Raw genomic sequence first — 17,310 nt, 5'->3', positions numbered from 1 at the left:
AAGAGACGAGAGGGTTGTGGTGGTGATGTGGAAGAGATGAGAGGGTTGTGGTGGTGATGTGGAAGAGATGAGAACAAACTGAGAGGTAAATGCAGCTTACAGGTGTTGGTGGCAGTGGTAATGGTGTGGGTAGCAGAGGTGAGTGAACTCTATGGGCTGCTGCTGCAGGGGCTCTGCGTTGAAGTACTGCAGCACGTACTGCTGGTCTGCTGCGTGCTTGACCGCGGGCTGGGCGGCCGCCACACTCGGGCCCTCTGGAAGGGGCTGATAGAACACACCACTCGCAGGCTTGGCAGACGTTGCCGGCGGCGTCACCGGTGCAAACGCTTCAATAATTTCTTGACTTCGTCGCTTGTTGGAGCGCCCGTCCCTGTTCCTTAACATGGCTATAAATGTTTTCTGGTAAGGCGCCTGCGGCAGGTTTTTACCCTTAGGGAGAGTGGGCGGCTTATCTCCCCTTGCTTTGCGGCCGGCGTGGTCGTGGTTGGTAATGGGCGCAGTAGCATACTTCCTTTTCCTCTCCTCGAAGGTCTCGTAGGCGAGTTGGTGGTCGATCTGGGACTCTGAGCCATGGAAGGAGGAGCGCCTGGGAGATGGCATACGCTGGCGGTGCTGCGGGTGGGAGCGCAGCTGCGCCCCGTCCACCCCAGGCAGGTGCTCCACGCTGTTCTTCCTCCTCGTAAACATTGAAGCGCCTTTAGCACTGCCACAAACTTAATGGAGCGTTGTCGCCGTCGACGACCGCGCCAGTATTGCACCGGGGTGAAGTATCCTCCCGCACGCGCCCGGCCCCCTATCTCTACCACGCACTGGACGCTACCATCACACTCCCAAGTTACCAATACACCGTCTTACTTTGCTTACCAACCACACCGATTTAAATCACTCATCTTACGCGTGTATCAGTAGTCTTCCAAGATCCGCCACACAGCACAATACCGAACCTTCAACAACAGTAAAACGGTCGTTTAACGGCGTAAAATCGTGGAGAGATAATTGAAGGATAAGCAGTGTGGTAGATGGGGGTGAGCCGTGGTGTGGTCGCGGGGCGCTACCGCACGCCCATCTCTGGCCGCGCCTCGACCTCCACTACCACCTGTTACACAGCCAAATATCCCAGGACAGGAGGGTGGGCCTGGGTGGCACTGGACGTAGAGAGAAAGAGAGAGCACGAGCGGCGGTGTGTTAGGGAGCACCAGCTTAGTCTCACACTGACGACACTCACACAGGCAGGAAGCATTCAGCGATAAGACAGAGTCGTCCTGCTGCTGCTGCTGCTCCATACTCCTCACACTCACACACTCACAACCACCTTATGATACACTTCACTTGATCATCACGCCTACTGACCACTATCAAGACGGGAGGGTACATACCACCCAAAATACCACTCATACCATTAATATTATGCTGGATCAAGCATTCATGTCTATTTTCAGGAAATTCCTTTGATAGCCTAGTGACTCGCATCTCTCCTGATAATGGCCAAGCATTGATGTCTAATTTCATGAAATTCACGATAGCCTACTAACTCCCATTTCTCCTGATGATATAATTGTGCTATCCTTAATCTATGCCTCGCTACACACAATACCGAATACGAATAACAATTCAGTAGTAATTATGATAATAAGATACATTCTTTATCCTAAAGATTGTTCAACCAATCCGCCGCCAGTCCCGCTCTCCCTTACACCTGGAGCACAGACCCTCGCCTTCTGTTGTAAGATGGCACTCTTCTCTATCAGGATAATTGGTCTCCCACACTACAGCAACTGGGTGGACGTGGAACAACAACCATAGACCAGTGATATGAACAATGGAACAATGGCTCTCAACCTATGGTAACAGAACTGCCTCCCACACACACCACAGCAACAGAACAATGCCCCCCACACACACCACAGCAACAGAACAATGCCTCCCACACACACCACAGCAACAGAACAATGCCTCCCACACACACCACAGCAACAGAACAATGCCTCCCCCACACACACCACAGCAACAGAACAATGCCCCCCACACATACCACAGCAACAGAACAATGCCCCCCACACATACCACAGCAACAGAACAATGCCTCCCACACACACCACAGCAACAGAACAATGCCTCCCACACACACCACAGCAACAGAACAATGCCTCCCACACACACCACAGCAACAGAACAATGCCTCCCACACACACACCACAGCAACAGAACAATGCCTCCCCCACACACACCACAGCAACAGAACAATGCCTCCCCCACACACACCACAGCAACAGAACACAGCCTCCCACACACACCACAGCAACAGAACAATGCCTCCCACACACACCACAGCAACAGAACAATGCCTCCCCCCACACACACCACAGCAACAGAACAATGCCTCCCCCACACACACCACAGCAACAGAACAATGCCTCCCCCACACACACCACAGCAACAGAACAATGCCTCCCCCACACACACCACAGCAACAGAACAATGCCTCCCACACACACACCACAGCAACAGAACAATGCCTCCCCCACACACACCACAGCAACAGAACAATGCCTCCCCCACACACACCACAGCAACAGAACAATGCCTCCCACACACACACCACAGCAACAGAACACAGCCTCCCACACACACACACCACAGCAACAGAACACAGCCTCCCACACACACACCACAGCAACAGAACACAGCCTCCCACACACACACCACAGCAACAGAACACAGCCTCCCACACACACCACAGCAACAGAACAATGCCTCCCACACACACACCACAGCAACAGAACACAGCCTCCCCCACACACACCACAGCAACAGAACACAGCCTCCCACACACACCACAGCAACAGAACACAGCCTCCCACACACACCACAGCAACAGAACAATGCCTCCCACACACACACCACAGCAACAGAACACAGCCTCCCACACACACACCACAGCAACAGAACACAGCCTCCCACACACACACCACAGCAACAGAACACAGCCTCCCACACACACCACAGCAACAGAACACAGCCTCCCACACACACCACAGCAACAGAACACAGCCTCCCACACACACCACAGCAACAGAACACAGCCTCCCACACACACACCACAGCAACAGAACACAGCCTCCCACACACACCACAGCAACAGAACACAGCCTCCCACACACACACCACAGCAACAGAACACAGCCTCCCACACACACCACAGCAACAGAACACAGCCTCCCACACACACACCACAGCAACAGAACAATGCCTCCCACACACACACCACAGCAACAGAACAATGCCTCCCACACACACACCACAGCAACAGAACAATGCCCCCCACACACACCACAGCAACAGAACAATGCCCCCCACACACACCACAGCAACAGAACAATGCCCCCCACACACACCACAGCAACAGAACACAGCCTCCCACACCACAACATAAAGGTATATTAGCTAACGCCAGAAGAGAACTACACCACACAAAACAATGTCCGTCTCCTCGCCACACCAGAGAAAAATGTCACTCTCGCCGCTGTTAAGGAAACGGAAGCAGGGCTGGAGAGTATGGGGGCAATGGTTTCCAATCCACTTTCTCACAGAGGGCAGTGGCTCTTCTCCCCCACACCACAGCAAGGGAACAGTAGCACCACAGACTGAACCTTTTCCCCCTCTTCCCCCACACACTCACCCCTTCCCACCCCTCTCTCTTCCCCCACCTCCCCACCACACACACACAATCCAGTACCAGTCACGCCCCAGCTGTCACAGGCCGACCTAACCTTCTGCCTTGAAGCTGATAGACTCGGCTGGCCAAACGCTTTAAGCCTCTCTGCCTCTCCCACTACGGACAGACAATAGCCTACCCAGCGCCGCTAACACGATAAAAGAAACTTTGTATTCCTCACTAAGATTAAAACAATCACAGACACCAGCAATACATGTCAAAAAAATAACTCTTATATCCCAAACATTAGTTTTATCGCACGAGGAAGCTGGACTAAACTTAGTGTTACAACACAGGTAACTGTACTTAATATATTTATCATATCAATGGGTCTAAATCGGTAGGTGACGCAACCAAGGTTATCTTGAGATGATTTCGGGGCTTTAGTGTCCCCGCGGCCCGGTCCTCGACCCGGCCTCCACCCCCAGGAAGCAGCCCGTGACAGCTGACTAACACCCAGGTACCTATTTTACTGCTAGGTAACAGGGGCATAGGGTGAAAGAAACTCTGGCCATTGTTTCTCGCCGCAAGCCTTGGCAAAAAATTATAGGCCACATCACACATAATAAAAGTGTTTGAAAGTGATTAGGAATCAAATTTCTAGTTTTATGGAAAACAATGAATTGCACAATCCAGGACAACATGGATTTAGAGCGGGAAGATCCTGTCTGTCACAATTACTCAACCACTATGACAAAATCACAGAAGCCCTAGAAGAAAAGCAAAATGCAGATGTTGTATACACAGACTTTGCAAAGGCGTTCGACAAATGTGACCATGGGGTGATAGCTCACAAAATGAGGTCAATGGGAATAACTGGAAAAGTAGGACGCTGGATACTCAATTTCCTGTCGAACAGAACACAAAGAGTAACAGTCAATCAGATAAAATCGAGTCCTAGCGATGTTAAAAGCTCTGTACCTCAAGGTACAGTCCTTGCACCGCTACTGTTCCTTATTCTCATATCTGATATAGACAAAAATACGCGCCACAGCTTCGTGTCGTCCTTTGCAGATGACACAAAAATCAGCATGAAAATTACCTCTGCTGAAGACATTGAAAAACTACAAGCAGATGTTAACAAAGTTTTTGATTGGGCAGCAGAAAATAACATGATGTTTAACAGTGATAAATTTCAGGTACTCAGGTACGGCAAAAATGAGGATCTGAAACATAATACAGGGTACAAAACACAATCGAATCTTCCCATAGTAGAAAAACAGCATGCCAAGGATTTGGGAATAATGATGTCCGACGATCTAACGTTTAGGGAGCATAACCAAGCAAATATCGCGTCAGCCAGAAAAATGATCGGATGGATTACGAGAACTTTCAAATCCAGGGATCCCATCACAATGGTTGTACTCTTCAAGTCACTTGTGCTGTCCCGTCTCGAGTACTGCTCACTACTCACTTTCCCCTTCAGAGCAGGAGAGATTGCTGAAATAGAGGGAATACAGAGAACATATACGGCACGCATAGACGAGATAAAACACCTAAATTATTGGGATCGTCTCAAAGCTCTCCAAATGTACTCTCTAGAAAGGAGACGAGATACCAAATAATATACACATGGAAAATACTGGAGGGTCAGGTCCCAAATCTACACAGTAAAATAACAACGTACTGGAGTGAACGATATGGAAGAAAATGCAAGATTGAACCTGTGAAGAGCAGAGGTGCCATAGGCACAATCAGAGAGCACTGTATAAACATCAGAGGTCCGCGGTTGTTCAACGTCCTCCCAGCGACTATAAGAAATATTGCCGGAACAACCGTGGACATCTTCAAGAGAAAACTGGACGGTTTTCTAAGAGAAGTTCCGGATCAACCGGGCTGTGGTGGGTACGTGGGCCTGCGGGCCGCTCCAAGCAACAGCCTAGTGGACCAAACTCTCACAAGTCGAGCCTGGCCTCGGGCCGGGCTTGGGGAGTAGAAGAACTCCCAGAACCCCATCAACCAGGTATCAACCAGGTATCAACCAGCCGGCGCCTGGGATCGAACCCAGGACCACAAGTCCAATACACCAGGCGGCAGGACAATACACCAGGCGGCAGGACAATACACCAGGCGGCAGGACAATACACCAGGCGGCAGGACAATACACCAGGCGGCAGGACAATACACCAGGCGGCAGGACAATACAGCTGGCGGCAGGACAATACACCTGGCGGCAGGACAATACACCTGGCGGCAGGACAATACACCTGGCGGCAGGACAATACACCTGGCGGCAGGACAATACACCTGGCGGCAGGACAGTACACCTGGCGGCAGGACAGTACACCTGGCGGCAGGACAGTACACCTGGCGGCAGGACAGTACACCTGGCGGCAGGACAATACACCTGGCGGCAGGACAATACACCTGGCGGCAGGACAATACAGCTGTCGGCAGGACAATACAGCTGGCGGCAGGACAATACACCTGGCGTCAGGACAATACACCTGGCGGCAGGACAATACACCAGACATCGATACGTTATACACAAATTAATTTCAGTTTCATCAAAGCTTCCATACTGATGTGATCAGTTGCACTCTCGAAACCTTCTCCAGGTACGTCCCAGGTACATACTCTATTAGTCTCAAGAACTAGCATATATTACACGTTTTATCTATTGTATCATTTGTATTCATCAATTTTTAATGTCGGGTAAAATCATTATTCTAATTTTCTAATTTACTCCGAGCTAAGTTTTCTTATATCGATTAAAATTTCAGAGGAATTAAGTAATTATCAAAAGAAGGCACCAAACCGGGAAATTTCAGAGGACACTTCAAATATGAAAATAATCGTGCCTGTGTGCTTTTAATTCCATTACACATATCAGAACATTTTCAAAATGATTAATTTTGACTAAAACAAACTGGGGGCATTTTCTCTATTTCAAAAGTTACTAAGGTAACTAGGGTAATATGCAGGCGAGGGTATTCACCACCACCGGACAGAGGTCGAGTTCACACTGGACACTCCATACGCCAGTAACCGGTTAAAAGTTCTCGTTTTCTTCCGTACAAGACATCTCAGTGTCATTGAAAACGACGCGCTTTCAGCACTAACTTGCACAATTCAAAAACAGCACCTATCTGCTACATTTTTGTTTTGTTACACAGGTTTGTACAGAAGACGCCCTTTGACTCTTGTTGGCAGAAAGCTTTTCCTTGTTATGACTCATGTTTGACCTTACCCTAATAATTTTCCCTGGAGCGCGACCATCAAACTAATTTACAACCAGCACTTAGATTCAGGTATTTCTTCTTAAATCAGTCACTAGACTTCTTAGTAACACTGCAACAAGACCTAATAAGCTAGTTTCAAGGAGTTCTTGCGAAGGTGTTATGGACTTCCTATTGGTTCACCTGATTCTTGAAACCATCCAGGGACTCTACCTCAATTATGATACGTGCTAATTTGATACAGAAATCAACAACCCTATTTCCATACCAATATTTACCCAGGTTATTTCAGTCTGTAAAACTTGTACAATTTGAATTCATGGTTTCGTGCTCTATTTTCTGTTGATATATTTAATATCTTATCAATATTCCCTTTGAATACTTCAATTATTCTGTATATTCAATTATTCTCTCTATACAGTATATATATAGTTTATATTCGCTTTGTATACTTCAATTATTCAAGAATACTGAAACTTTTCCTTGATAGGTGTAATAGAACCCATAAGCACCACACCAGAAATAAATCTCTCTTTGATATCCCCCAGAGTCAGACTAAATCTGTACAAACACATCATGCAATAAAAAAGGATCCAGTCTTTGGAACTCACTCCCTTATGAATTAAAAAATTAACCAACCCATACCCTGTTCAAAAGTCAAACCATAAAGTACCCAATTTCAACCTCAAAGTTTCCAACCTTGTGCTTCAAACTCTCACTGTATCTTGTACTACCCACTTCCCCCAATATCAGTACTAAGTCATATCGTCACCAGTGTAATCACCCCTGTTAACTTACGTTGTAAACAAATCCACAAGGGCCGTGACGACGATTCGAACCTGCGTTCGAGAGATGAAGGCAGCGTCTGGTATGCTCTCGGACGCAGGTTCGAATCCTCGTCACGGCCCTTGTGGATTTGTTCATTTCAGTTTGGATATCTTGGAGCATTGTGATGGCGTCCCTTGATTTGAACATTTTCATAGTCCACAACCCACAATAATTTTTTACGGTTGGTGTTAAGTTTGCTAGATTATGCTCACTAAACGCAACGTCGCCCGGCATCGTCGTTGTTGTTGTTTTAGATTCAGCCACTTTGAACATAAAGTTCCAAGTAGCACGGGCTATGGTGAGCCCGTAGTGGACCGACATCATTATTCTTAAAGTCTTCTACTGTCTTCGTTTTCCTTCTGTGAGACGTGATGGCTGCTTGTACCTTGACTCCAGTTTAAGTTTCATATTTATTTCTATATCTAAATATCTAGTTTATCACTTTTGAAAACCAGATTTTCTGTTGCGCACTGGGAGACTTTGACACTGTATTTGTTGTGTCTTCTAACAAAATTATTGTAATGCTGATTTTGGTATCGTTTGCAAATGATGACACGAAGCTGTGATTTGTGTGCGTGTCTGATACGAGGATGATGAATAGTTGCACTAAGACAGTGTCTTCGGGGCACTGTTTTTCACTGTCCTCGGACTTTATTTTCGGTTTCTTTAATCTACAATGTTAATTCCTAACCCCGATGCATCAGCGGATTTATATATTATAATATTTAAAAAAAATTTAGTTCTCTATTTTGATTTCAAGTACCTTTACAACCTTGTTTGTGACGTTCACAAATTATACATAAACATTTATCTTTTATATATAAACCACCTCCTCCATTTGACCAATTTACTTATTTTAAATGGATATAAAATTATATTTTGGTATCCAAATTTGACTTACCATGTAATTTCTTGTTTGGGTGTTTTGTAAATGTTCTAAATATCGCCCAAGGATACTAGAAGGCGAATTATGAACGATTTTTTTTAAATAAACTTTCTATACCTGGTTGATACCTGGTTGATGGGGTTCCGGGAGTTCTTCCACTCCCCAAGCCCGGCCCGAGGCCAGGCTTGACTTGTGAGAGTTTGGTCCACCAGGCTGTTGCTTGGAGCGGCCCTCAGGCCCACATACCCACCACAGCCCGGTTGGTCCGGCACTCTTTGGAGGAAACAATCTAGTTTCCTCTTGAAGATGACACAAAAACTTTTCAGTTTTAGTGTTCTGTAATGGTACTGGTGTGACCTACCCAGGCTTTGCTCCCCTAGAGAGGACTCTCCAGCGTCAACAACCAGTGCGCAACTCCATAGTCTCCCGTGACTGTAGGATGCCTACTAATGGTGTTGGGAGTGTAGTATGTACGTGTCTGAGGCATCACTCTTCTTGAGGTTATCTTGAGATGATTTAGGGGGCTTAGTGTCTCCGCGGCCCGGTCCTCGACTAGGCCTCCACCCCCAGGAAGCAGCCCGTAGCAGCTGTCTAACTCCCAAGTACCTATTTACTGCTAGGTAACAGGAGCACCAGGGTGAAAAACATTTTGCCCATTTGTATCCGTCTCCACCGGGAATCGAACCCGGAACCTCAGGACTACGAATCCGAAGCGCTGTCCACCCAGCTGTTGGGCGTCCTCTTACTCAAGGTCTACTTCTGTTCACCTCCTCCCATGGTTGTCCGTCTTCCCATTTCAACTTTTAGGCTCCGTTTCTGACCAGAAGCCTTTAAATTCCAGTGTGGTTGTCTCTCCATCTACAACGCTCTGTTCCTTTCTCGTGAACATCTGGGCTTGTAAGACAACAGCATTTCTTGTACGCTGGGAGCTAACAATTTGGGGACGACAAATTCTACAATGTTATATGTATGTGTGTGTTTACTAGTTGTGTTTTTACGGGGGTTGAGCTTTGCTCTTTCGGCCCGCCTCTCAACTGTCAATCAACTGTTTACTAACTACTATTTTTTTTTTTTTTCCACACCCCACACACACACCCCAGGAAGCAGCCCGTGACAGCTGACTAACTCCCAGGTACCTATTTACTGCTAGGTAACAGGGGCATTCAGGGTGAAAGAAACTTTGCCCATTTGTTTCTGCCTCGTGCGGGAATCGAACCCGCGCCACAGAATTACGAATCCTGCGCGCTATCCACCAGGCTACGAGGCCCCTCGTAGTGTGTGTGTGTGTGTGTGTGTGTGTGTGTGTGTGTGTGTGTGTGTGTGTGTGTGTGTGTGTGTGTGTGTGTGTGTGTGTGTGTGTGTGTGATTATATATATATATATATATATATATATATATATATATATATATATATATATTATATATATATATATATATATATATATATATATATATATATATATATATATATATATATATATATATATATATGTAAATATATAAATATATAAATAAATAAAGGCATGCTCTCCTATATTCCAGGATTTTTTAGGATGCGCGAAACTGCATTTTGGACCTTTGGTTTCAAATCTACATATTCCTTTTATTAACATAATATTTTAATGTTCGTTTAATTTGTGGTGTTTAAGCTCCTATGCAATTTTATGCTGCCATATTTACCTGAACATACATAAGGGCCAACATCAATTGTCTCCTCGCCGGGGGACAGGAAGCCTGCGGCTTGGCAACCTGATCTTTGGTGTCACCCGCGTTTCCTGGCATAATGTTTATTTTCGTTTGCCTTCTTCCACTGTGGCTCTCATTGTCACATCGAACACTTTATGCTCCGTGGTGTAGTGGTAAGACACTCGTCTGGCGTACCGCTAGCGAGTTGGGAAGGTGGTACAACAGGTACTCAGAGAGAACTCTATCAACATCAGAGGCCCGAGACTGTTCAACACGCTTCCACTACACATAAGGGGCATAACTGGCCGACCCCTCACAGTGTTCAAGAAAGAACTGGATAAGCACCTCCAAAGGATATCTGATCAACCAGGCTGTGACTCATACGTCAGGCTGCGAGCAGCCGCGTCCGACAGCCTGGTTGATCAGTCCGGCAACCAGGAGGCCTGGTCGACGACCGGGCCGCAGGGACGCTAAGCCCCGGAAGCACCTCAAGGTAACCTCAAGGTAAGGTGGTTATGTAGTGGGACTAGGAGGGGAAGGCATGCAGTGGGTTTGGAATGGGATGAAAGGGAGAGGTTGAGGTGTGGGAGATGGCAGTGAAAAAAGATCTTTTTAGAGAGTTACACAGGGTGATCTGACTTAAGTTGTGCTCTCTCTCTAATTCTAAACCCCGTTTCTAATTCCTACCTTTTTTCTCTTGCTTGCTTCTGACCTTTCATCTCACTCTTACCTTATTTATTTGCGTGCCCCTTCCCCTCTTTCTTTACGGGCTATTCATGCCCGTGCCACCTCTTGGGTGGCTTCATCAATCATCAATCCCCCTCATTTTATTACACGTCGTCGTTTCTCCATGTTTTGATGTGTAGTTTGATCATCATATCTTCAGCCACGTTATTAAGACTCATTGTTTACAAACACTTTTTAAACACAGTTCCAATCAGTCTCCGGAGTACAACCATGTCCACACTAGTTTGTAAAACCGTAACTGGGTCGCCCATGTCCAGCCACATGAAGCCATTCCTTCCTCCCTCACTCGGAATAGGTATTACTCCACATCCATAAATGGATCCAGCCGTAAATGGATCCAGCCGTAAATGGATCCAGCCGTAAATGGATCCAGCCGTAAATGGATCCAGCCGTAAATGGATCCAGCCGTAAACAGTTCAGCTCAGTGCACTCTGGCTGAACAATTGATTCCTCACAGGAAGAACAATCCATAACAAAATCCACGCACTTTTTATACGTGCGGGGAGTTTCTAGTCTGCATTTAATCTTGGAATTATGTATTGTGGGGTTTGATAGCCCAAGAGTAGATCCAAACTCTTGGCCAACAAGCTGAAGGAGCATTCTAGTTTTTGCTTGTTAGTTTAGGTTGAAGTGTGTAGTGGTACTGGAAGGTGTGTAGTGGTACTGGAGGGTGTGTAGTGGTACTGAAGGGTGTGTAGTGGTACTGGAGGGTGTGTAGTGGTACTGGAGGGTGTGTAGTGGTACTGGAGGGTGTGTAGTGGTACTGGAGGGTGTGTAGTGGTACTGGAGGGTGTGTAGTGGTACTGGAGGGTGTGTAGTGGTACTGGAGGGTGTGTGTAGTGGTATTGGAGGGTGTGTGTAGTGGTATTGGAGGGTGTGTAGTGGTACTGGAGGGTGTGTAGTGGTACTGGAGGGTGTGTAGTGGTACTGGAGGGTGTGTAGTGGTACTGGAGGGTGTGTAGTGGTACTGGAGGGTGTGTAGTGGTACTGGAGGGTGTGTGTAGTGGTACTGGAGGGTGTGTGTAGTGGTACTGGAGGGTGTGTGTAGTGGTACTGGAGGGTGTGTAGTGGTACTGGAGGGTGTGTAGTGGTACTGGAGGGTGTGTAGTGGTACTGGAGGGTGTGTAGTGGTACTGGAGGGTGTGTAGTGGTACTGGAGGGTGTGTAGTGGTACTGGAGGGTGTGTGTAGTGGTACTGGAAGGTGTGTAGTGGTACTGGAGGGTGTGTGTAGTGGTATTGGAGGGTGTGTGTAGTGGTATTGGAGGGTGTGTAGTGGTACTCTAAGTGTTGGAGATGTTGGAGAAATCTTGTGTAAGTGAAGTTGTGTTCGTGTCTGGGTTACCATCTTCTCAGTTTGCCTAAGGTAGTTTTGGCTTTCGTTATTCAGGCATTTAAGTGATTTTTTATTCCTATTTTATTAAATTAGAGTCGCCGTATTCTGCCTACATTCGTATAGTGGACTGGGCAGAGGGGAGGAGAGGCGATGAAACGCAGAGGAAGAAAGGAAGGATTGGAAAGTTAGGAAGGAGAGAAAAGGGTGTAAAGAAGAGGTGAAGAGGGGGGGGGGATAAGGGTGATTGGGGAAGGGGGGAGGGAATTAGAGGGGGCACCAGAGCCTCAAGAACACAATAAAGAGACAACACACTGGGTGGGAGGAGAGGTCAGCTTTAAGGCGGCTCATGTTAAACATATGAGCTGGGCCGGCGGCCTCTCCTCTCTCCCTCCTCCTCCAAGATGCTGCTGCTGCTGCTCCTCCTCCTCCTCCACTCTCACTCTCTCTCTCTCTATCACTCATCCTCCACCCCTTTACTCCTCCTCCTCCTCCCTACTATCCCAGCCACACTAGACTCGGTGTTCTCCCAAAATGAGACGCCTGTAGGAGGTAGCGGCCACTATCAGGGTACTGGAGCACATATTACAACTGAAGGATTTGGTTACACAAAGAAACCTGTTGAAGATGACACGTTACAGACACGGATGGGGGACTACAGTAAGGTGAGGACCTCCTGCATGGCAACCTATGGGGAGACAACTGGCAAGGAAGACAGTATACAAATGAACAGAATGTCACCAGTAAGATTGACGGTTGAGAGGCGGGACCAAAGAGCCAAAGCTCAACCCCCGCAAGCACAACTAGGTGAGTACGAGACAGACAGGCGAGACGGTAAACTAGACAAGTCACCGACTAGTATTCCGTGTATTGTGATTGAAAAAGTAATCAGGTTGAGAATAAATGAACACTTGGAGAGGATACATTTTATAACACATGGGCAGCAGAGATTTGTCTTGCCTGACAAACCCGGTTCCTTTTTATGACAAAGTTGCTAAAATATGACAGGGGAAAGAAGGCTGATTATCTTCCTGCTTGACACCTGCTTCCAGTCTTGGTTTCTAAGATATGTTACATTTGATGACGTTCCTCATGAAAGGCTGATGTTCAAGATGGAGAAGCAAGCAGGGATACTTGGGGAGATACTAAACTGGGCGAGGGACTACCCAAGTTGTTGTTGTTGTTATAGATTCAGCTACTCGGAACAAGTTTCAAGTAGCACGGGCTATGGCGAGCCCGTAGTGGACTTACCTGGCACAGGAGCGGGGCTGTGGGACTACCCAATGATTGAAAACTATCACATTCAGGGATGAGGCTTCGAGTAGGAGGAAAGTAACAAGTAGTGTTCCCCAAGGGTTGGGCTCGACGCCTCTACTGTTCCCAGTTGCTGTAAATGTTAGCTACCTGAAGGAGGGAGCTCGTACATGCCTGCCCCGCTCCTGTGCCAGGCAAGTCCACTACGGGCTCACCATAGACCGTGCTACTTGGAACTGTTTGTTCCTGGTAGCTGAATCTTAAACAACAACATCGTACATGTGTTTACAGGCGAGGCTACCCCAGCCAGGCTACACCAGCCAGGCTACACCAGCCAGGCTACACCAGCCAGGCTACACCAGCCAGGCTACACCAGCCAGGCTACACCAGCCAGGCTACCCCAGCCAGGCTACCCCAGCCAGGCTACACCAGCCAGGCTACACCAGCCAGGCTACCCCAGCCAGGCTACCCCAGCCAGGCTACCCCAGCCAGGCTACCCCAGCCAGGCTACCCCAGCCAGGCTACCCCAGCCAGGCTACCCCAGCCAGGCTACCCCAGCCAGGCTACCCCAGCCAGGCTACACCAGCCAGGCTACACCAGCCAGGCTACACCAGCCAGGCTACCCCAGCCAGGCTACCCCAGCCAGGCTACCCCAGCCAGGCTACCCCAGCCAGGCTACCCCAGCCAGGCTACCCCAGCCAGGCTACCCCAGCCAGGCTACACCAGCCAGGCTACACCAGCCAGGCTACCCCAGCCAGGCTACCCCAGCCAGGCTACCCCAGCCAGGCTACCCCAGCCAGGCTACCCCAGCCAGGCTACCCCAGCCAGGCTACACCAGCCAGGCTACACCAGCCAGGCTACACCAGCCAGGCTACACCAGCCAGGCTACACCAGCCAGGCTACACCAGCCAGGCTACACCAGCCAGGCTACACCAGCCAGGCTACCCCAGCCAGGCTACACCAGCCAGGCTACACCAGCCAGGCTACACCAGCCAGGCTACACCAGCCAGGCTACACCAGCCAGGCTACACCAGCCAGGCTACACCAGCCAGGCTACACCAGCCAGGCTACACCAGCCAGGCTACCCCAGCCAGGCTACCCCAGCCAGGCTACCCCAGCCAGGCTACACCAGCCAGGCTACACCAGCCAGGCTACACCAGCCAGGCTACACAACACAGGCCTACAACCTACAGGGATCACTGGCCGTGCACTATACCTACCCATCCTCACGCTTGCTTTATACTGTATTTTAATAAACTTAAAATCCCGTTTTGCAACTAAACAATTTAGTACAATCCAACCTAACAAAATCATACCTAACTTAGAAACTGATTAGGCCCCGTGCTATGCTGGCTTTGGGCTAGATAAGACACACTTCGCCCGCGCCTTAAAAGTTCCCATTTATGTGGCAATTCTTGTGTACTAAATTATCGAGTTACAAAGCTGACACAAATACAGGCGTAGAGCAAACGTGGGGCGGACAAGGTGGACAGACTACGCTACAGTACACGTCACAATTACAGGTTTCAAAGTAGAGCTACAGGGCGAGGAGTACTGTAGCGCTACACTGCGGGTCTCAGGCCTGAACCCTAGCTAGGGTCAAGAGCGCCTCGCCTCACACACACCAGCATTGTCTTGTCCGCCGGTGAAACGGAGGACAATTAGCCTTCAAGGTTGAGGATGAAGAGTAGTGGTGAAAATTGTGGTGGGAGGTGATGGTGATGGTGGGGTTGAGGGAGGTGGTGGGGGTTGAGTAGGGGGGGGGACCTGGGGGTGAGGTTGAGGGGGGGTGGTGGATATGTAGGTGGAAGGTGCGTGAGAATGGTGGGTTTTATGTGGGCAGGTTTTTTGTGGTGAGTGAAGGGAAGATAGGTAGGGAGGGGGCAGGTAGGTAGGTAGGCAAGGAGGGGGTAGGTAGGTAGGCAAGGAGGGGGTAGGTAGATAGGCAAGGAGAAGGGTGGGTGCGAGAGGGAAGCGCCACCAAACCTGAGACCACTGCCACAGTATAGCAAGGAGCGGGACACAACAAGATAATCCAACAGGTAGAGGAAGGATAGGGAGAGGGGGCGCTAAGGGCACTACCGCTGCACACACAGACACGAAGACAAACGTCAACTCACAGTAAGTCACACTGAGAGGACCAGGCGGACTGCAGGAATCTGAAGGTGTTGGAGACGGCGGCGCTGCTGGAAAAACCACACAGGACAAACACAGGTTACACTCAAGTCACGCACACAAGCGCGCGCACACACATCCAGTCAACACAACCCCACGCCCCAGCCACGGCATCTTGTGTGTCGTGGAGGTAGCAACACCCAGGTGGTGCTCAACACCCAGGTGGTGCTCAACACCTAGAGGGGTGCTCAACACCCAGGTGGTGCTCAACACCCAGGTGGTGCTCAACACCCAGGTGGTGCTCAACACCCAGGTGGTGCTCAACACCCAGGGGGTGCTCAACACCCAGGTGGTGCTCAACACCCAGGGGGTGCTCAACACCCAGGTGTACTCAACACCCAGGTGGTGCTCAACACCCAGGTGGTGCTCAACACCCAGGTGGTGCTCAACACCCAGGTGCTCAACACCCAGGTGCTGCTCAACACCCAGGTGGTGCTCAACACCCAGGTGGTGCTCAACACCCAGGTGGTGCTCAACACCCAGGTGGTGCTCAACACCCAGGTGGTGCTCAACACCCAGGTGGTGCTCAACACACAACATACCTCAGCACTGACATGCAGTAGGAGACATACACCTCCATACACAAACATCATTATGTACATTTGTTTAGTAAAGCATATTAAAGACAGAGCAGCTTCAGCTTTTTAAGGAAAATTTAGACATAATTAGAAAAATTCCACAGAAACATGCCAACAGCGGTACATTAAACAATATTACTTACTGGATCTACCACATGTGAAGATTAGTACACAACATTTCCACCCAAACGCAAATTACATTAACTAAAGTAATATTATTAACTAAAGTAATATTCTGAGTGTGAGAGAGTGAGTGAGAGAAAGTATGAGAGAAATCATCTCACGGTAAGGACAGTGAGAGTGTGAGAGTATGTGTGAGAGCGAGTGAGTGTGTGTTTACATAGAGGCCGTGGGGAGTGGGAAACCACCCACCAGCACCGCGCCTCAACACCAACTCCAGTAGAACGTGAGGGAGCTGCTTGCTCTGGTCCCTTCCCTCCTCCCGGTATCGAACACAGACAAGGACACAAACTACACTACCGTATCATCCTTTGCACCTGACACTGATTCTTTATGAGAGCGGACAATACAGCGAACACACAGCAAACCTCCAAACTTGTGTGAATCAGGCAGAAAAGTGTATGATATCTGATGAAGGTCCAGCTGATGCGCTAAGGAACAAATGAAAATATCAAAACGGATAACAAATATGAAACACAGTCACTGTAGAACAAAAAAGAACATAGAACAACAGCAAAGATTTGGGAGTAATCACGTGGCAGACCTGACGTTTAAAAGAACACAATAAAGTTGCTGTTACAACTGCAAGAAAAATGACAGGTTGAATACACAAGTAAATCACAGTAACGTGATACATATATCTATGAGAAAATCACGGAAGGCTCGTGTCTGGCGCCACCCAGGACGCTGGGGCCAGATTCACGAAAGCACTTACGCAAGGACTTACGAACGTGTACATCTTTTCTCAATC

General features: G+C 48.5%; 1 protein-coding gene across 16 annotated transcripts in view; it reads right to left on the bottom strand.

Annotated features, from left to right (window-relative positions):
* Positions 1-17,310, bottom strand: part of RhoGEF2 (Rho guanine nucleotide exchange factor 2) — a 490,304-nt gene that overhangs the window by 152,208 nt on the left and 320,786 nt on the right. For 9 of the 16 annotated variants that reach the window (XM_045739737.2, XM_069331284.1, XM_045739732.2 and 6 more), the window contains one exon: positions 15,747-15,812. The exons of 6 other annotated variants lie outside the window; for them this stretch is intronic. In XM_045739737.2, coding sequence (XP_045595693.1) covers positions 15,747-15,812 — 66 coding nt within the window. The remainder of the gene's footprint in view (positions 1-15,746; positions 15,813-17,310) is intronic. One more of the 16 variants, XM_069331281.1, reaches the window with a different exon arrangement.

Source organism: Procambarus clarkii, chromosome 25 (assembly GCF_040958095.1).
Source record: "Procambarus clarkii isolate CNS0578487 chromosome 25, FALCON_Pclarkii_2.0, whole genome shotgun sequence".
Classification (NCBI taxonomy): Eukaryota; Metazoa; Arthropoda; class Malacostraca; order Decapoda; family Cambaridae; genus Procambarus; species Procambarus clarkii.
This window is presented reverse-complemented; position numbering and strand designations above follow the sequence as displayed.